Raw genomic sequence first — 23,269 nt, forward strand, 5'->3', positions numbered from 1 at the left:
TTTATGAACCACCCACAAAACACTACTTTAACTAACAATATTTCAGTGATAACACGAGGTGCAGTGTGTATGTTGTAATTATATGGTATTACACAGATAAATGTACGACATCTTTGGACTTCAGATGTTAGCTGTTTATAATTATATTTTATTTGATGCAGGTCACTGCTGTGTTGACATCACGTGATCAGTCGTGTTATTGTCTTGAGTCATTGTGCAAGGTGCGTTGCAAAGCAAAAACACATTATAAAGTTGTCAGTCTACTGGTGTTTTTATTTTTGGCAGTGTGTTGGATTGTCTTAATCTAATACCCTAATTAAATAAAGCAACCAGAATCCTCTCTTGGCTATATTTCTTAGCTAGAGTTTTGTTTAGGACCGTCTTTTGTAGTGTTGTTCAATGAATAAATTAGTTTTATACCTTACCACACAACTTGATAAGTTCTGCAAATGAAGCTAATGTCCACTCCAGTGAAGAAAATAAATAAAATACACTTTTATTAATAAAATAAAATCCAGTGAAGAAGAATAAAGACAAGAAAAAAACAAAATTCTTTACTTTATCATCCGCTGAGAATAAAGGGCCTGAGACATTTAGTATAGAGAATCAAGTTTTATCACATCATTTTTTTTGCTGGGTTCCAGGACATGTCAGGCTTTCAGGAAATGAGACAGGTGATGCAGCTGCTAAGGATAATTTGAAGCAAGTGGCAAACAATGCCAAATTCCTCCATCAGAGATGAAACCTTTATCAATAGTTACATTTTAAACAAGTGGCAAGAGGAGTGGGATGCATTGCAAAATAATAAATTATATGAAATACAACCTGAAATCTCACAAAATATTAAGATGGATAGATTTGATCAAGTGTTTTTTACCAGATGTCGTATTGGACAAACAAGAATAACCCATGTTTTTTTGCTCCAAGGTGAAAACCGTACTCAGTGTTTGTACTGCACAATTCCCCTTACTATAAAACACATTTTACTGGACTGTCCTGTTTTAATGATTCCAGAAGAACTTTTTATGAAATGAACTCTCTTAAGGACATTTTTAGCAAAGTGACACCAGAAAAGATTTTAGAATTTTTGTCACATATTAACACAAAAAATCTTATTTAATTTATGTATTCATTTGTTTGTTGATTTTTTAAAATTGAATATTTATTATTGAAATGTTTCTGCCATGAAAATAGTCTTGGTTGCTGACATGTCATTAAATAAAAAATATATTACATTACAGTATAGAGAAGTCAGTTAAGCGCATTGCTGGTCTGTATGCTCCAGCTTTTTGTAGTATTCATGTATAGATGTAAAAGCTTCATTAGAATAGCTATATCAGAAAGCTTTTGGAAACAGCTATCTCAGGAAAAGCTCTTCAGAGTACATCTCTAAACATGTAAATCCACATTTGGGCAGTTCCTCATGGTCATTCTTGCAAAGTCATGTTTTTTAGCTGGACAAGGATCTCATCTTTTGGAGGTAAAGTTCCCATATTTCTTCCAGGCAGCGGTTGTGGTAATTGATTTGCAATTTTATCTGGGCCGCATCCTCCCTTAGCATAAGCAGAGTGCTGATACACTTCAGTGCACTGTGTTCGAGTCCTTCGGGCTCTTTGACGAAGGCGCCTGTTAAGTTTGTTCTCATCGCTAATAATTGTTTTTTTTAAACATAGGGACATTCAAATATGTAAGTGAAGTTTTGTGTCTTTTACAATTAATGTCATTAAACCAACCAGGCACTACAGCAAGCATGCACAATGATCAAACATGATCATAGTTACTTAGTTACAAACATGATCATAGATATTTGCAGTGGTGGAAAGAGTACTGCAAAATCATACTCAAGTAAAAGTACTATTACTTGCCCAAAAATGTAGTGCAAGTAAAAGTATCTATTGTAAATATTACAATAGGGAAACATGGGAAACACCCATACACACTCATTCATACACATACACTATGGCCAATTTTGCTTATTCAATTTACCTATAGCGGAAACCCACGCAAACACGGAGAGAACATGCAAACTCCACACAGAAACGCCAACTGACTCAGCTGGGACTCGAACCAGCGACCTTCTTGTTGTATATTATATTATATTATATTATATTATATTATATTATATTATCCGTTTATTAATCTGGGGCCGCCACAGCGGAATGAACCGCCAACTTATCCAGCATATATTTTACTCAGTGGATGCCCTTCCAGCTGGAATCCATCTCTGGGAAACATCCATACACACTCATTCACACTTATACACTACAGACAATTTAGCCTTCCCCAATTCACCTGTACTGCATGTCTTTGGACTGTGGGGGAAACCGGAGCACCCGGAGGAAACCCACGCGAAGGCGGGGAGAACATGCAAACTCCACACAGAATCGCCAACTGACCCAGCCGAGGCTCGAACCAGCGACCTTCTTGCTGTGAGGCGACAGCACTACCTACTGTGCCACCGCGTTGCATATTATATTATATTATGTTATTTTATATTATATTATATTATATTATATTATATTATATTATATTATATTATATTATATTATATTATATTATATTATTCCACTGCATTTAAGTCAATTATATCAGTCCATTTTATTATCAACTTTATTGTTATACTGTAAAAACCTAACCTTTGGTTAACCTAACCTAACCGTTGGGCCGTCAGTAATGATATCTTGTACTGAGAATGATAACTATGTTATTAGCATACTCCCTCCTTTATTACGTTCACTCCTGACTAGTGGTACTTTTTCAGGACTTTTTGATAGTTGAATCTAAACATTAAATTTATACATAAACATGTAAGCACTTTCATATATCATGTACAGTCAGCTCACAACAGTATTATTATGCATTATGGTAGTGGAATAAATTGGAACCAGTTAAAAAAAAATCACTTTTAATCACCATTTATCTTGAAATGATAAGGTGTACAAAAATAAGCGCCACTACATGCTTATTTATATTGAAAATATCATTGCCGTATTGCTTTTGTCGTTGTTTATGGTTGAAGTACATTGAGGAGTTTGTTTACATGTATCCCATAGTATTGTGTTGGACTGTGTGCTTTCATTCATTTGGTTAAGCCATTTTAAAAAGGGGAACTGTCAAAAGGATGGAAGCTTTTGAGTCATGAACTAGTTTACAATAAAACTGTCCAACAACAGAAATACTGAGCACTGCCTTCCTCATTCATTATAGTTCCCAATAGTTTTGTACGATATTAGAAAAACCTGACATTGCGATATTCATGTTTTTTGCGATAAATATTGTGATTTGAATACAGTTTCACCAGATGGTTTGATTTATCTATTTGACTTTTTCTAGAGAGTCTGACAAGTATTTAGGTACAGAAATTGAGTAATCACAATGCAAATTGTTTGGGGTTGCTTTGTTTCTAGTCCAAATATAAAAAATATAGATTTTTTTTCACTTTCAGAAATAATAAGTTAAAATTAAGTGAGATTTATTTTTTTTTAAACAAGCTAAATAATCGACCAGTGTGATAAGCTAAATAATCTTGTTTAAGGTTTGAAATGCAGATATTTGGACATGAAACAATGCAAAAATTTTCTAAGAAACACATTTTTGTAAATGTAATTACACCATCTTATATCATCTTCACTGTATAAATAATTAAATGAAATACATTTTTTGTTACGCCTCCAAAAGTCATAATTTCTTGTTAAACTTTCTTGAAATGCTCTGTCACAGGCCTTAAAACACATGCAAATAAGTTGTTTAGAAAAGCGGGGATTAAAGTAAAAAAAACTGACTTCAATGAGCTGAACTAAACGTCCACGCTTAAATTGGTTCCACAACAGCAAGTGGAAGATCATTTGATCTAACTAATCTGAGTTTAGTTTAAATAATCTAGATAACTGTCGTAAAACCCTGTAGGTCAAGCATAGATTGTGTTGTGCGCTACCATGGAAACTACAATGAAAGAAAGAGCTCTGAAATGAGCCCGCTATGTTTACAGTGATTGAGCAGCGCAGGATTTCAAAAATATTGTAATTTAAACATAATAATAATAATCAAAAACTATGGCTTGCAACAAAGGAAGAGGCTGACAGGAAATTGCAGATCGTCTCAGTAGGCTACTCATGTCGCAATATATTTTAAAATACAGGCCATTATAGGCCTATTAACGTTAAATTAAATATTTGACAAAATACATTAAAATTTAGCTTGCGCTCATACTTACTGCCAATTGTTGCTTACAAAAAAGGTTTTAATGCATTGCAGGCTCACTGTAAAATTCAAAATGTGCTTAACGTCAGCACATTAAGTTTAAAATAATGGCTTCAAAGACCCATGCACGGACAAGCGGTGGAATTTTTAATTTGCTTTGGAAAACGCTGCAAGTTGCTGCTTTCCCTTTGACAGGTGTGTTTCCCATGCCCCGTGGAAAAATATTTTAATATTAAAGTGAGGCTACTGCTCATTTCGGATCTATCTTCCGATTATTCCACACAGGGTTTGCGTCTTTAAAGTAATTTATTAAGAAATGTAGCCTACTTAAGATCAGTCAGTGTTTTCCTAATCATGTACCTAAGCCTGAGAGTTAACCTGCCGCAGACCAGGCTAGTTTCCCAGCATAGGAGTAACTGAGTTTGAACTATCGTAAATTTGATTTATGAAACAGAATCTGCCATTAATAAACCTGACTTACAAAAATAAGCCAGGCTTTTTCTGTACACTTGGTTTATGGAACAGGATCCTGGTCAACTATAATCCAGACTCAACATTGTAAATCCTGCAATGTGATCATAGCGGATGCTCACATTGCGATATCGATGGTGAAACGATAGATTGTGCAGCCCTAGTTCCTATATGTTTTCACACATAAACCTAAACCTTTTTTTTTGCTCAGTTAACACATGCTATAATTTCTGATAAAGGCACAGTTCACCAATATTACTAAATCTGTCAGAATTTACTCATCCTCTATTTTCTTTCTTCTTTTAAACACACAAAAGAAGTTATTTTGAAGAATATTGAAACCTTTCATACAATTTGTTTCATGAATGTCAATGGCTAATGGTTTCCAACATTCTTCAAAATATCTACTCTTGTTTTCAATAGAAAAAAAAGGTTTTGAATCACTTGAAGCGGAGTGCATTTTCATTATGGGGTAAACTATCCCCCTTAACCCTGCTACTGTACTTGTATGGTGCAGATTAACCTTTGTGAGTGGCTCTACATCAGTTGCCATTCTTTATGTGAAAGTTAAAGGTTTGACCCCCCCGAGGCCTGCACTTCGGCTGGACAGAAATTTAAATCGGATTCATTGTGCCCGGCTCCTCTCATGCAATGAAAGGCCTCCTGTTTTTACCTTTCATTACAAGCAAGACCCTTTTAGCCAGTCTCACCAGGAGAGCTGCATTGCCTTTTGTTAATAGGGATTCTCTCAGGTGGTGCTTTTGAAAAGCCTTCGAAAAAAAAGGGAATTTTCTTGTAGGTTTTTGAATAATCTTATTTTTCTGTGAAACCACCACACCTACATAGTTTATCTGACGTCATGGTTTTCTTTCAAATCTGTTTTACTGGTTCGCCCAATAGGGGGCGCTGGCTCTACACATTTAAGCACAAACACGATCTGATGGATACTGTATTATGAGACACTCACACACACACAGTGCAGTATTATATGCACAGTTCAGGAAATAATTCAAAACATGAATTTATACTCGCACTTTGCTCTTATTTTTCTTCTTTTTCTGAGCTATTTTGATGTTTAGATTGATATTGTGCTGTAAGATAAGAATGTCTGCATAGTGTGCTTTGCTAGAGTGGATGTAGACTTTAGAATTTGCAGCACGACCTCCAACATGAGCACTGGTGAACATGCAGCTGCAGTGATGACATCATCTCATAGAGAGAGAGAGAGAGAGAGAGAGAGGTTAATGAGAAGCAGTGATGTAAAATGAAAATCATTGAAGAGGAATAATTATGATGTTAGTTTGGCTTTAAAGTTCAGAGGGTAAACATTTGCAGATGCTTTTTGTGGTATTTAAGTTCTGTGCAACATGAATTAAAAATGACTAATTCTTAAAGGGTTATTGCATAAGGAAAATTTAATTAATACTGTCTTTGTTCACTTTATCCTCTGGTTCTTTCTAACTTGCTTGACCTTTCTCTAAAAACACTGAAATTATTTTTTTCCCCATTAAAAAAATGCAGAAGTGGTCCATATGACTTGTACATGATATTCCAAGTTTTGTGGTCGTAATTTTTTTGTGTTGTTGTTGATTTTGTCTTGACAGGTTCTTATGATTCAGAATGCATGAAATAGTTTTTTTGGATGTTATTTTTTCAATAACGTCTCAATCTAGTTCACAGAAATATTCTTATCCATTTGGTCACAAATCAAAGTAATGATCTTTAACTTCCACATAGTAAGAACTTAAATGTGTTGTTTATTACAGAATCAAGCTATTTTTTTTTCAAACAGCCTCTGTAATGTCTTTTACTCACAAAAATAATAAAAGAAAAACTCCACAATGGTGTTATCAAGACTTTCAGAAAAAGGAAGAAAATAGCGTGAGACTGATAACAGCAGCCAGGAGAGAGAGAGCAACGGCAGATTTACTCTTAGCCCCATAGGCACTGCATTAGAAACACCTCATATAAGCGGTAATTTGTTATTTGTAATTTGACGCAAAGATGATATAAGATCTCTTCAACATGAATTAAAAATGACAATTTTTTTAAAGGGTTATTGCATAAGGAAAATTTATTTAATACTGTCTTTGTTTACTTTACCCTCAGGTTGTTCCTAACTTGCTTGACCTTTCTCTGAATCACTGAAGAAACGAATAATTTTTCCACAATTTAAAAAAAATAAGAAGTGGTCCACAGGACTTGTGTATGATATTCTATGTTTTGTGATAGTCATTTTTTTCTTTTCTTTTTTTTTTCTTGGCAGGTTCATATGATTCAGAATGCATGAAATAGTTCTTTTGGATGTTATCTTTTCAATAATCTCTCAATCTAGTTCACATAAACACAGAAGTTAAAGTAATGATCTTTAACTTCCACATAGTAAGAAATTAGATGTGTTGTTTATTACAGAATCAAATTTTTTTCTCAAACTGCTTCCGTAAAGTCTTTTACACATAAAATACAAGCTCAGAAGACACACAAGACCTGAAGGCTCAATATATAACAGAAAAATGTTGTTGTTTTTTTAAACATAAAATGTTAAAGTTTTGTAACATGATTTTTCTGAACTGTTGGTCGTTGTCTCAGGTGTATGCTCAGATGTATACTCTATATATGTACACTGAGTGTATACATGCATATATTTTCAGGGTAAACCATGGTAGAATTTCAGGCAGTTTTACCATTTAAATTTTTTTTTCATGAAAACTATGATTGGATTATCATGATTTTAAGAATTCTACAAGACTGCAATGAAAATGCGTATATGAATGTTTATGTAGACAGTTGATGAATATATATTTTTATATACAGTTGTATTCTTTTTATTTTTAAATTAAAGTGCAAGATCACTCATAAAGTTTGCAATTACTTAAATTTGGCTTTTTTATAATTTTTTTGACTATGTAAACAGTAAACTGTGTGGTAGTTTTCCAAGTTTTTTTTTTTTCAAACAATACCTTGAATAAGAATATCAAATGCACCTATAAAAACAAATAGAAAACATGTACTTGAAATAATAAGTAATAAATATTAAGTAAACAAATTCATAATGCAGACTGAGATCCATGTTGATGTTGTTTGTTACAAAAATGGCATTAAGCTGCAAACTGTATTTGTTGCTTGTTTATTTGAGATACAAACTTGGTGTACATGGGTGGCACGGTGGCTTAGAGGTTAACACTGTCGCCTCACTGCAAGAAGAAGGTCTCTGGTGTAAGCCCTGTCTGAGTCAGTTGGCATTTCTGTGTGGAGTTTGCATGTTCTCCCCGTGTCCGCGTGCATTTCTTCTGGGTGCTCCGGTTTCCCTCACTGTCCAAAAAAATGCGGTACAGGTGAATTGAATAAAATAAATTGGCCGTAGTGTATGAGTGTGTGTGTGTGTGTCTGTGTGTGTGAATGAGTGTTTCCCAGTACTGGGTTGCGGAGGGCATCCACTGCGTAAAAACATATGCTGGAATAGTTGCTGGTTCATTCTGCTGTGGTGACCTCTGAAATAGAGACTAAAAGCCAAAGGAAAATGAATGAATGAATGAATGAATGAATGAATGAACTTGGTGTAAAGCCTTAAGTATGTGTGACATTTTTTTTGGACATTTTCCGCTCACTTTAACAAAACCGTGATGATAATAACTGTGATTAATTTTGATCATTATAATTATGTGAAACTTTCATTGTCACATTTCTAATACACACACATACTATAATATTTATATACTCTTTATTTTCTTTTATACCAATAAGATTATTCATTTGATCCATCCATACCTACGTTTCATCTTACTCCCAAGATTTTTAAGGCTTTTGCCTTATGTGCGAAGCTTACAAGTCCAACATCTAATTTTTTTCATGATTTTGAAGACATCTGGGATTTTTCCAGCAAGTTTTTGAAACAGTGAGTCAAATGACAAGATGGGGTGAAAGGTTAATTTAATTCACGCCACTATAGTTGAACTTTCCTTATTTCTTTATGCTTTTCATGATATTGTGCACACTAAAAATGCTGGGTTTACTGTTGCATAAAAACATCTTCTTGTTGTCCCAACCCAAACCAAAGTTTTTTCTTTCATAACTTTAAGTAAATTGAACATAAAATAAATAAGTTGTACCAAAGAAATCTCAAGAATTGTGTTGTTTTGGTTCATTTTTAACAAGTAGTTTAAACAAGCAACAAAATCATTTTTTATATACATTCAGTTTCCATTTGAATTGTGTCACATCACAGAGTAGATCCCTAAAATAGCTTACAAATTGTCTGTGCCATGTTGATTTCTACTTTCTGATTCTTCACCTTTCTCCTCATGCTATCTGTTCATTCACTTTGAATGTAGTAAATCACAGAAAAGCCTCACACCTCCAAAACGACTGTTTCTGTTATAAACGCCTCATTGTTTCCACTCCTCATTTTGCTCTGCTTTAGAAAGTTTTATAAGCCCAGCTGCTGCATGAAGGGACAGATTTTAGCACGTGACAGAAACCCTGGCATGACCGATTCCCCTGACACGGTTTCTTCGCCTTCAGGCATCTGTCACATCTGACCGCGTTGCGCTCGCTTTCCTCCATTCACTGATTCATACCACGGTCAGTAACCCAACAACCCGTCACGTTCACGTACAGTGAGGAACTATTTTAGAAACGCTCTTTGTTATGATGAAACCTTATCTGAAGGAGAGGCCCTGTTCTTCATGTTTCGGCTTTGAGAGCACATTTCTTCTTTGTCATATTACGCTGCTCTGAATGCTGGTGTATCAAAGCTTTTTATTTGTTTTTTAGGACACGTGGGTCAGGTATTGTGCTTAAAGGTTGCACGTTCAGCAGAGAGCGAGATCATGTTTAGGCCAGATTGCAGTGTGTTGCGCTGGGATTGAGTCGGGTGAGGCTGTGGAATTTGGAAAAGTTCCGAGGCCTAAGGGATTCTGGCCTCTCCCATTATTTATTCCGGAATTGTGTTGACATTTTCACAGCAGACGCTGAAATGATAACTTATCATTTGGTTTAGGTGTAAGATTTGTGAAGACGTAATTAGATTTATTACACGGATGCATCCTGCACTTTGTGTTAGGACTTGAGGCAGTAAATGTTTTGCAGCAGTGTGGACATGCTTGGTTTGTTGTTTTGGATGTAGTCATAAATGAGGGGATCTGATTGTCTTATTATGAAAATCGCTGAAGCTTTTGTCACCATATACAGTGTTAAGGGTTTTCACAATACTGGAATTCAGTACCAATCGATACTAAAATTCTAAACGTCAATTTTCCACAAACATTTGAGCATGTTCTTAAACAGCGCTGAATTGCCATTGTGTTCACATACTCAACAGAAATAACTGATTGGCTGTGAAGGTCATCAGTTTACTGAACTCACCGCTGTTTACTGAGTGCAACCACAGATACAGGGACACTAGAGAGTTTCAAAGTCATGTCAATCAGCTGGTTTGTCTATAACAGGAGTGCCCACACTTTTTCTTACGAAGGGCCAAAAACAAAACTTGATTGAGCGTGGTGGGCCGAAGGTAAATATACCAAACTTTTACATTAAAGCTGCCAGTTTCCTAATATTGAAAAATAAATAGAAAAAATTACTTTAATTATATTATTGATTATATTTTTTACATTTATTTATGTTTTTTTAATATTATTAATTATACTTTTTTAAACATTTTATAATGACCTTTTTACAATAAAAACATAAACACATTAATAACACAATGTTGTTAAATGAGTCACATTGAACCTGCCTTTGCCTTGATTTGCTCGACAATGTCTTGCGTATTGTCCTCTGTCTTCGAGTGACGGTATTTGTATTTTTAAAAATCGAATTCATGCACAGTATTTAATTGAAACATTTCATTTCAGTTGACGTTTTTGTAGCTTAACAATTAAACAAACAAACAAAAGGTTATGGTAAATTAGAAATGATGATCTCTGTTGAAGGCATTTGCAGAAAACTTCATTCTAAATCTCTTCTCAGATGGGGTAGTGGGTCAAATTAAAGGTTACTAGGGGCCAATTTTGTCCCGCGGGTCCTACTTTGGGCATCTCTGATCTATAAGCTAAAATATGAGTGTCCCGCTGATGAATTGCAGCTTTAAAATGCTCCAGTGTTCCTGTATCTGTGGTTACACTCTGTAAACAGCAGTGAGTTTGGTGAACTGATGACCATTATGTCATTTCTGTTGAGCATGTGAACACGGTGGCAAATCAGCGCTGTTTAAGAACGCGCTCAATAGCACTCAAATGTTCACAGGAAATGAACTTTTTTAAAATTTCAGTATGGATTGGGACCGAATTCCAGTATCGACATCCATTATATATTGTATTATATTGTATTGACACATTATATTGATATTATCCATTATATTTACATAGGCTGCATATATATATACACATATATACACACAAAAAGTGATTGCAGTAACATTGTAGTACACTCATTTAAATTGTTATTTCATCTTATTTTAGGCAAATAGATCCCAGGAGCAAAATTCTTTTTGAACCAACAATGTCAAATTATTTAAATTGGAATTACCTTTTTAAAAAAAATCCCAGATTTTTTTCAAAAAACAACCCCCCCCCCCCCCCCCCCCCACACACACACACAAAAAATATTGGAGTGGAAGGTTTTTATAACCTAGAGTCCAATCTATATAACCTTATCATAATAATAATAATAATAATAATAATGTGTTATAAGATATAAAACTGCTAAAGAAAAAAGCGTTCATTTAAATATTAGGTTTAACAACCTCTGACTATAATTGCATACAACACTTTTAAAATAATATAAATGAAACCATTTAATACAATTACAATGAAAGTAAACTTCAGTCAACGTAAACATAATGATTGTTGAAAAGTGGACCTTTTTCAAGATTGTTTATTTGTTTTTTCTTTGTTATTTTGTGTTATATCAGTTCATATAAATTACTCACATTAGGCTACTGTGTTGCATTTTAATGCTTTTATTTGTGTGGGGTTGCTGCATCTGGTAGATTAGTCTAGTGCACTGAGTGAGTTTTGTCAGTTTTGATATTTACAGTAATGAACGTCTTTGCAGCTAGGCCACATAATTTATCCGAAAACAGCAACGTTGAATTCCAACATTAAGTCGGTAACGGTTCCTTTCGTATGTGCGCCTTATCCATTAACTCTTTCCGTGAGAAATACAATTTGTGGCGTGCAGTTCTTCTCTGCTCGCTGATGCTGCCATGTTGTTTGTGTGTTTTTATGACCAATGCGGGAGAACTACGGGAGCCTAGAGGGGAGCGTCATGTGTTAGGGTGAAAAACGTTTTTTCATTTAAACAAATCGATGTAAACGTTGCACTCGAGTTCATCGATAAAATCATTTTATCGCTCAGCCCTACATTGTGGACTAAGAACGGAGGAAAATGTAAAGTTTTTCTAAATTTTATAGGCTATTTTCTAGAGTAATACGACTAGGATTTGTACTCTACACTCAAAGAATTATGTTTGCGGTTTGTTCAATCTACTTATTTAAAATGAGCTGAATCAACACAATTCTTGACTTTTGTTTATTGGTACAACTTAATTGTTTTATGTTCAATCCACTTAAATTTGTAAAAACTAATAAATTAACTTAATTCCTTTATGTTTTCCCAACACAAATCGGTTTTTGGAACCTAACGCTTTTTACAGTGTTATTCCAGTGTAATAATCAAAAGACTTTGCTACATGTACCATGGCTGCAGCAGGCGAAGTGATATTATGGAGTGCTGTTAACTAGTTCCCTAGCTTTGGACTATTTTCAGGTGCTGCATAATATCATTGCACCTGCTGCAGCCATGGTACAGCAGCACTGAATATTCTTCTCAATATTTAGAAGTTTTTACGATACTAATATCCTATATCTTCATTATTAATATTATTGTGTATTGGCACATGCCTATTCGATGGCTGACTTCTGTTTCATTCATACTTTCTTTTTATATTTTTACAGGACTTTGGAAGTGACGATGAGCGCCGGCTAAATCAGAGGTAACATCGGGCTTTTACATTTAAGCCTGTCATTTTCTATTTGATTGTGTGTTTGCTTTCTGTCAGAAGCAGATGATGAAGAGTCTGTCTGTGTCATGATTGTCTTCATCACACCCGGTAGTTTAAGAGATGCTTCCTCTCCCCATATAATCAAGGAAATCTGAGCCCAAGTGTCTGATCACTGCTTTCACGGCAGCTCAAACACCACAGTGGCTTTTTATTACAGTTCCCAGTTTCTTTTTTTGACTGAACTTAAATCAAATGGGTTTAATTTGAAGCAAACATCTTGATGGCTTTCACTTATCAGACGCTGTATCGTTACTAATGAAAACCCTGTCTTGTTAGTATAATCTGCTTGCTTGAGATTCAGTGACTGTAGAGGAGAGATGGACAAATTGGTGTTTTAGTATACTGGGAGATTGCCAACTGTCCTACTGAGGGCTCAAGACTTAAAAAAATAAAAATAAAAAAGACGTTCCTGGCTTCTAAAATAAAAAGACAAACTGCCTTATTTCAATTTCAGTTTTTCAGAGTCAGCTCATGTCTTTTTATTGATTTGAGTCCAACCTATTGTGTTTTAATAATGTCTAGACCTAACATAATCCTAGAGATAGCCCTTACAGTACCCTATTGTGTTTTATTAAGGTCTATGTATACCTAAACCCTGAATATACACCTTACAGTGACCTATTGTAACTGTTACAGTTTTACTGTAGCCTTAACCAAAGTTACCTTGTAAGTTCCTCCCACTTGGAGTTTCCTGTGCTGCAGTGACATACTTGTTTCTATTTTTATTGCAGCCTTGTCACTCTGTATGTATCCCTGTTATGAGACAATTCATGTTTATCAATTCTTCAAATTTCATACTTTGCAATCATCAATTGGATCATGACTGAAAATGCAGAAAAAGTGTAAAGGCAGAATGATTTTAAATATTTTTAATGCAGTTTACTTTAGTTTCATTCATTTTAACAGCTCTGATATTGAACTTGGATTTTTGGATTAAATTTTATGGGACTATCTATTTGTTTTTTTAAATTTAGTTATTTATTTATTTGCTGTGTTTGTTTAATTACGCCAGTGGTGTAGAAATTGTGCACTAATCAGTGGACATTATTTGGACATTATATCAATAAACTTACAAATAAATAAGCAAACATGAACTCAAAGACTATGCTATTATATATATATATATATATATATATATATATATATATATATATATATATATATATATATATATATATATATATATACGCACACACACACAGTTGAAGTCAGAATTATTAGCCCGCCTGAATTATTAGCCCCCTGTTTATTTTTTCCCCAATTTCTGTTTAACGAAGGGAAGATTTTCTTCAACACATTTCTAAACAAAATAGTTTTAATAATTCATTCCTAATAACTGATTTTTTTATCTTTGCCATGATGACAGTAAATAATATTTGACTAGATATTTTTCAAGACACTTCTATACAGCTTAAAGTGACATTTAAAGGCTTAACTTGGTTAATAAGGTTAACTAGGCAGTTTAGGGTAATTAGGCAAGTTATTGTATAGTGATGGTTTGTTCTGTAGACCAGTGGTTCTCAAACTTTTTAACCCGCGACCCCCATTGTAAGATCGTCAAGAACTCGCGACCCCCCACTACCAAAGCATATACAAACAATAAAAATAGCTTTTTTTAAGCTGTTCACAATATTTTAACTATATTTACTATAGATTACAGGGCTCGAAATTAACATTTTTGCTTGGTAACACTGGTGCTTCTAACTTTAAAAATGTAGGCGCACCAGCCAAAATTTAGTGGCTCCCACCAATTATCGCACTGTTACTACAAGTTTTATAAACAGATTTATTGCATTTGAAAATCAACACTAATCAAAACTAACAAGCAAAAAAATAAATATGCATGCGTGAGGAAAATGTCTCAATGAAATCCCGTTATCACAAGAAAAGACATTTTTATAACATTATTGAGTGACCAAAAGATACACGGACGGATATCCCAAAAGATATCCCACAGACTTTACAGTGAATGCTAGTTATTTTCATAGCAGACTTGAAGCCAATGGAGGTCTTTTATCCACTCTTCAATAAGTATAGCTGGTGGATTAACATTCAGCACATGATCAGTAATCAGATGTGCCAATATTTGTAGCTTTAGGTGTTTCTAAAACTAAATCTGTCACTGTTGTTTTCATTCTCTCGTCTTCAGCGCTTTACATTTTCGCGGTTGTAGCTCCTGTCATCTGAAGACAGGAGGCGTTGACTGAGTGATTGACAGCTGATTTTAACCAATCATTCGTGTTCAGTTCTTAGAGCAGTGGGCCAATAAGAAGAGCGCGAAGGCGGGGCAAGCGTTGAAGGCTTTGTTTACTGCGGCAAGTTGACATGACAACAGTTTTAAACTGTTCCTGAGCGCTGCGTTCCAAGTACAAAGATGCATTCTGCCTGAATGTGTCCTAAATACTTTATGAATTTATCAGTGATATCTTTTTAAAAATCTGAAAATATTAGCTTTAATTTTTAATACTGAAAAATATTTATTATAATCACTGAAAATTACACAATTTTTAAATAACTCTCGCGACCCCTTGAAATTATTCTGCGACCCCCGCAGCGGTGGCGACCCCCAGTTTGGGAACCACTGCTGTAGACTATCGAAAAAAATATAGCTTAAAGGGACTAATAATTTTAACCTTAAAATGGTTTTGAAAAAATTAAAAAGTGCTTTTATTCTAGCCAAAATAATACAAATAAGACTTTCTCCACAAGAAAAAATATATATTATCAGACATACTGTGAACATTTCCTTGCTCTGTTAAACATCATTTGAGAAATATTTAAAAAAGAAAAAATTATTCAAAGGAGGGCTAATAATATATATATATTAGGGCTGCACAATATTGGAAAAATCTGATATTGCAATATTTTATTTTTCTGCAGTAAATATTGCAATATGCAACAGTTTCACACGGTAGTTTGAATAGAACTATTTGATGGTTTTCTGGGGAGTCTAACAGTATTCAGGTACAGAAATTGAATAATCACAATGCAAAAATGTTTTTTCTCTCTTCTAGTCCAAATACCTAAAAATTCTTAGATCAAGCCAAAATATTGTTTTGTTTTCAACTTCAGAAGAAATAAGTCAAAATTAAGAGTAAACCAAGCTACTGGGCTGAGTAAAAAAAAAATCTTGTTTCCACTTTGAAATGTAGATATGAGGACTAGAAACGAGACAAAATCTAAGGATTTGTTTTTTTGCATAAATCATATAAATTCCATATACAAACAGTAATTAAATACAATTCCATAGCTTCTGGTCTACTATAATTTAGATTAAACAATGCATATCCTGCGATGTGAGTATTGCGGATGTACACATTGCGATATCGATGATGAAACGATATATTGGACCCTGTATAAAATAAACTAAAATAATTACACCATTTTAGCTTAGTAAGGCCTAGGGCTGGGCATTATAACAAAAGTCTTATCCCAATAAAAGTAATCTTGTATTCTGATAACAATATATAAATATATATATATATATATATACTGTACATCACATCACAATATGGCACCTTTTCTGTAAATTCAATCAATTAAAAGTTTATATATTTTCCACATGGATAGGACTTTAAAAAATTTTTTTTTAAACATTTTTACAATTTTACTTTATACATTTGACAATATATACTCAAATGTACTTATGTGATTGTTTTTTTCTTTTTGTATAGAGCTTCATGCCAGTTGTATTATTAATTGTTTGATTAAGAATGTAAAAATATTTTTAAAAATGAAATCTAAAACACTTTTCACAAACTATTGATTACAGGCCCAATAAAATGCATACTTTGTACTTTCTTGTAAGTTTCTCACCCTGCAGTTGTTCAGGTTTCTTCCTGCATCACTGCACTGAAAAAATGATTCAAAGATGATCCCTTGGATTTACTCAATTTTTTTTACGTTAAGTGGTTGTAAACAATTTATTTGGGCTGAATTTAAACAAACAAATTAAGTTGAACATTATTAAATGTAATTTGTTTGTTTAAATTCAACACAAATAAATTGTTTGCAACCACTTAAGGCTGCGGTCATCCAAATGATGAAAAAATTATTATCATAAACATACTGTAAATGTATTTAGCGACACCCCAAAATAAATGATAGAGCATCATTTATTTAATTCACACCATATACTTTATGTTGTCATATTGCACAGCCCTGAAGGTCAAAGACTTTCTAGTTGAATGAAGAAGTGCACTGGCTGTATTTAGTGTATCTTTTAGAGGACATATTAAACTAGGGCTTGTGTCTGCTGGGATTGGACTAATGTCCCAGTCAGTCCTTTCAAACTTTGAATCTAGGTCACCGCAGGGTAAAAGAGAAGTTTTTAAGAGACAAGTTGTTCACCGATGTGCAGCACTTTGTAAAACTCTCACTGTATTTTAGTGTTGGCCTCTGGGTAATGGCCAAACTGGCTCAAATAACAACCCGTGAGGACAGTCAAAATGCTTATGGTACTGTACAGACTGCAGAGCTAAAGGAAGAGGATGTGTACAGAGGAAGATTTGTCATCCCAAAGGTCACGTGACATCCTCAAAGGTCACATTGCTCAGGAAATAGCTGTTGTGTTGACTGTAAACCCAACACAAGCTGAATCAATAATAACTTCTGTCCTAGTTTGAAATGATTCTGTTTAAATGAGCGTATAGTAAGATGTTTAAGTCCAAAATGATCTGTAATGAATGAATTGTAAATGGCCTGCTATAAGTGCATTCACACAAGTTAATCCCCCAAATGTTTGAACACAGAGATAATGAGCACATTGCTGGAAAGTAAAAGGAAATGGTTTTTTATTATTTTGATCCAGCTTAGAAAAGGGTGTGGAGGAACTACTGTGCCAGTTACCTGAATGAACCTACTAAACACAACCTGCTTTTTGTTTTTTCATGTGGCGTGTGTGACCTACATAAGGTCATCTGATAAGCGAAAGAGCAGTTGTTCCCTCAGCATATTTAAAGTGCTGTTAGTACTTTCTGTCCATCTCCGTCTCTCGCTCGCTCAGTTTGCCCTGTGATCGGTCGAGGCAGTGCTTGGTGTTTCTGTAAAAACAGGATATGAGAAAAGAAGTCTGAGATTCCAGCATTAGCGATTGCAAACACAATGGAGGCTGTGCCTGATTTTTGTATCTTCCTGTGACTCACAGATAAGACTTTAGTCCCTCAGCGCTTCTTAAGCGAACAGAGTTTCCTTTAAATCTCAATTGAAAAGAACGTGCATGAATAATCATTAAATAAATAAGATGCTGGAATAATCACTTATTTAAAAGCATTGCAAAAGTGATTTTCATGCACATTTTGTCAGTAAAGCTGGTTTTAGTATAGCTCCAGCACATGTTTTCATATGCACTGTACACTGACAAGCTGTGCAAAATTGTGTCAAAAAAATCTCAATTGATTTAATTAGGCAATTATGAGATCAAGGTAATCGTTCAGTAAAAGTCATTTCTCAGTAAACTACGGTCTGTGTAGTGTTGATCAAGGCTGCACACGAACAGCCACATTTAACTTCAGTCAAGGGTTTGAAATTAATTTTCTGGGAGATGATTATGTTTATAATAGGGGTCTTAAGCTCACTGCCTGCGGGCCAATTGCAGCCCATGGGATGATATTTTGTGGCCTCCACCTTAATTTGAAAGTTTATTGTTAGTGCGGCATGCGAGTTTGATATATATGGCACTTTACGGTACCGGTCCATGGATCAATTAGTACCTGGCTGCACAAGAAATCATTAATTATTGCCGTTTTATTTATTATCTGAGTCTGATTGATTTATTTTGAAAAGTATTTTATTTTGAAAATTGACCGTATTCTTTCGATTACACCTCGGTCACTTGCGCGCCCAAATTTAACCCACAACGAGCAAAATGAGTAAGAAACAGATGTCTTTGGAAAGTTTCTTTGCTAAGGGGAAAAGTGAAGGACACGTGAACTGCCAAGGAATGGATCTGCAACCTAGTTGTCAACAAATCAGGTGAATCCACCTTGGCTGTGCAAGAAGATCAACTGCTGGATATCACAAATGACGGCGGCCTTTTAGGGGCCATTCGCATATCGCGTCTTTTTAGAGTTCGCACTAGCTCGTTATTTCCAACTGCGAGTTACGTGACAAGAATTGACTGATCAGCTTTAACTTGTATGAAATATATGCATTTAAGTAAGACTTATTATCTCAGACAAACACAGAACACCACTGCACAGAACAAACACTGCAATGCTTTGTAATTTTTTCCAAATTTAAAACTTGTATCAGAGTTAGAGCTGCACGATTCTGGCTAAAATGAGAATCACGATTCTTCTGCTTAAAATCAAGATCACGATTTTTCTCATGATTTTATAGATGTAAAATAAAGGATTATAATAGTAGGCTAATATTGTTGTTATTACTCAAACATATGGTAAAACAGCAATAATATTATGTGTAGGTCTACTGATGGTTCAAATGCTAAATTTGGAATAGAAATAGAATGGTGGACTTGAACAGACTAAATTTGTCCTGATAATTAATGCACATTGAAGTGATGACATCAAAATACAACAATTAATAATTCTGATATTGAAATATTATGTTTGAGACAAACGCTTGCAATCTGTCATTGACAACATTATTAGACCATTTTTCCACTGGTAGAATCAGACATTTTTATCAGATTAGGGAATTATCAGATTCCCTCTTGCATTATATTAAACATTTTATAGGCTAGAGTAGTTATACTGACACTGTTAAACATTTATTCTCATGCACAACAATTTGTGTTCACCTTGAAAGAAAAACATATCAAGTGCTTGTCATAATCATAACTTTAAAATGCGATATGATCATTTAAATGACATGCACGCTTTCGGTTTCATTTTCACTGCTAAGTGCGGTTCACACTTCCAGCACAGCTCCCAAACGATCATTCTGTGCCACAAACTGAATGTTATTTACAACTTTATTACTGGTTATTCTCAGCCTTTGCAGGTTCTGTTCACTGAAGTAGACTTCATTCACAGGCGCGCGCACCCTCTCTGTGATAACGGCTAACGGTCAGCTCCTGTCACATGTGATTTTGCGGCCATGAATACATCATTACATGAAGACAGAAATTGCATTTTTGGGTGAATTATACCTTATAAATACAGTAACTCTTTCAACACCATTTGGAGGTGTCCACATTGCTAAGCTACGTAAATAAAACTATTTGAGGACTTGTGCAGCCGCCTTTGCTTTTCCCCTGAACTTAAAAATATGATTGGCGGAATCGTAGAAATGCTGGATTAAGATTGTCTAGGGGGTCGAATCGGGATCGCGATCTTTTTTCGATTAATCGTGCAGCTCTAATCAGAGTCACAGCAATGTTTTGTTATTTGTTGATGGTCGTCTAGCAACAACCCCCATCCCATTTGAGCCGGATCTTGCCGGATCCTGTTTCGAAAAATGTCAGATATTTATGTTTTGCACCGTGAACAGCGGAAGCAAAGAACATAGAATCACCAAGAGGCGACACTCAAACATTAGATGCCGCTAGTGTCAACAATTAGATGCCGCTAGTGTCACGCGGTGGCCATTTTGGAATGAAAATTCCAGTAGAACAACAGAATATTATAAGCCTGTAAAATAAACTATTATAAGTGCTGATGATTGTCATAGTAAGTGTTGTATTGTGGTCTTTCAGGTTGTATCTCAGCTTTAATGTGCTTTTTAAATAAATAAATAAAAAACAAATCAGCTGCTTGCCATCGTGACAGCAACGAGGTCCAGTGGACAGCCTTTCTCTCCAAAATGGCGGAATCACAGGGCTGTTGCTGGGCGCTGCTGTTGCAATAGAACGTTCTATTGAGTGTCGCCTCTTGGTCATTCTAAACTCTTTGGCGGAAATAAATAATGGCATAGTGGCCGACCTAAATAATATGTGTATTTTCAAAATCGCAAAAAGGCAGTCAAGCATATTTAATTTTTTTTTTTTAAACCATGAGTAAATCTGATAATGAGCCTGATCAAATGAGATTTCGAGAAGCTGGAACTGCATCCCTGGATCAAGATAGCGGGAAACAGAAGCAAAATGAGTCAAGTCTGCCACAGAACATGACAGAAGAGCTAACTGTGGCCTCTTAAAGATTAGACAGAGTGAGTCATTTCATTACAATTAGCTATTAATATTATTATTGTTATTAATATTTTCATAATTTTTATTATTTTCACAATTTTTATTATTTTCACTTGTTGTTGTTGTTGTTATTATTATTATTATTATTATTATTATTATTTTCACTATTATTATTATTATTATTATTTTCACTATTATTATTATTATTATTATTATTTTCACTATTATTATTATAATTATTATTATAATTATTATTATTTTCACTATTATTATTAATGTTATTTTCACTATTATTATTATTATTTTTATTATGGCCGTCACAGATGTGCAGTGGGTAGCAGCTAAGCCTCAGCTAGGTCAGTTGCCATTTCTGTATGGAGTTTGCACATTCTCCCGTGTTTATTTCCTTCGGGTGCTCCGGTTTTCCCCACAAGTCCAAAGACATGCGGTATAGGTGATTTGGTTAAGCTAAATTGACCGTCGTGTATGTGTGTGAATGAGTGTGTATGGATGTTTCCCAGTGATGGGAAGGGACTAAGCCAAAAAGAAAATGAATGAATGAATGAATGATTATTATTATTATAATTATTATTATTATTATTATTATTATTATTATTATTATTTTGACTATTATTATTACTATTATTGTCACTATTATTATTATTGTTGTCACTATTATTATTATTATTATTATTGTTATTTTATTAGTATTTATTACTGATTTATTTATTTTCTTATTAATTCTTAATTTGTTTATTTTTCATCTTATTTTGTGTTAAAAAATAAAAATAAAGAGATTAGAGAAGATTGGAATAAAAAAAAAAGATTTTCTTGGAAAGTTTTTCTTGTGGAAAACCTGATGCGGCCAAGCCTCACCCAGACTCTGCCTCCAGCGGCCCCCAGGTAAAGTGAGTTTGGGACCCTTGCTTTATAATACAATGCTATGAGGATTCCCAGGTTTTCTTCATGTCTTGAGTTTCAGCATGAGAGCACCCTCTGGCCTGGAGGAGATTTACTACTGAACACACTCTTCCCTTGACAAGATGTGCATCGATCAATCAAATTCAATTAATAACCCAGCTCTATTAACTTCTAGCATAATTTTTTGCCATTTATTCACCTTTATTTGTATAGCGCTTATACAATGTAGATTGTGTCAAAGCAGCTTCACATAAAAGGTCACAGTAAATAGGAACAGTGTAGTTCAGTTTGTAGTGTTTAAGTTCAGTTCAGTTTAGCTCAGTTCAGTGTGGTTTAATAATCACTACTGAGAGTCCAAATACTGAAAAGCAAATCCAACGATGCGCAGCTCTACAGATCCTGAACCATGCAAGCCAGTGGCGACAGCGGAGAGGGAAAAAAAACTTCACTAAAGGCGGAAGTGAAGAAAAAAAAAACCTTGAGAGAAACCAGGCTCAGTTGGGCACGACCATTTTAATTTCTCCGCTGGCCAAACGTCTTGTGCAGAGCTGCAGTCTCAGTGGAGGAGGCTGGAAGCTGGCCTCAGCGAAGACTCGTCTGTCTCTGGAGCGTCACAGGAAACAGTCTCATGTTCTCCACTTTTCCATGACCATCGCAGTAGTTGTTCAGGATTCGGCCAGGTCCAGGATATGGAAACCTTGGGATCATCTCGTCGTTGGTCTTGGGTCGAATCAGTGACTCTGCATAGTCTGAGGGCCTCGGGAAGAGTATCCCCAGGTGGAAATGGAGAATAAAGAAAATAATTATACTAAAAATATATACTAATTATACTAGAAATATTATTATACTATAAAAAAATTGTTGCTGCCTTACGTTTTTAAATTGAGTCAAATTAACAGAATTTTAAGTCATTTCAGCTTGCATCAATTAAAACTAACTTAATAAGTAAATTAGTATCTATTAATATATTTGAAACCTGTTTAAGCTGCTAAAATAGTTTAAAGTTCTGAAAAATGTCTTGACTTTTTGATAATATATTTTTTACTGTATATTTTAATGCTTTTATCTAATACAGAGTTTCCTAAACTAGATTTTGCAATTAAGTAAAATAATAATATTAAAATAATAGAAATAAAAAATGTAAAGTAAAATATATACCTTTTATTGATCTGTTTTTAATATTTTGATCCATGTACCATGTATTTGAAGACTTTGTTATTTGTTTTAAAGTCTAAAGACTACAGTCATTTTTTCTGAGTGAAAAATACTATCACATGTAATGAGATTACCCAGCGCACAGCATTTTTTTTTAGAAGTTTGGTAGCTTATATCATAGTAAATTGATAGTAAAGTTCCACCATTAATGTCCTTTTTTTGTTTTGTTTTGTGTTTAAAAAAAAAAGACAGCTTGAATGCAAAGCGAGTCAGAATATTTATTTAATTTCTTTTTTGAATTCTATACATTTTATAACTCCAGAACTGGAACAGGATGTCCTAGAGGCTCATGGGAAACAAATCCTCTT

At 34.3% G+C, this 23,269-nt stretch overlaps 1 protein-coding gene across 1 annotated transcript in view; it reads left to right on the forward strand.

The window, feature by feature from the left end:
- ssh1a (slingshot protein phosphatase 1a) overlaps positions 1-23,269 on the forward strand; it is a 111,267-nt gene that overhangs the window by 875 nt on the left and 87,123 nt on the right. Inside the window, exon 2 of the mRNA XM_056457539.1 lies at positions 12,630-12,667. Coding sequence (XP_056313514.1) covers positions 12,630-12,667 — 38 coding nt within the window. The remainder of the gene's footprint in view (positions 1-12,629; positions 12,668-23,269) is intronic.

This window comes from Danio aesculapii, chromosome 5, assembly GCF_903798145.1.
Source record: "Danio aesculapii chromosome 5, fDanAes4.1, whole genome shotgun sequence".
NCBI classification, from domain to species: domain Eukaryota; kingdom Metazoa; phylum Chordata; class Actinopteri; order Cypriniformes; family Danionidae; genus Danio; species Danio aesculapii.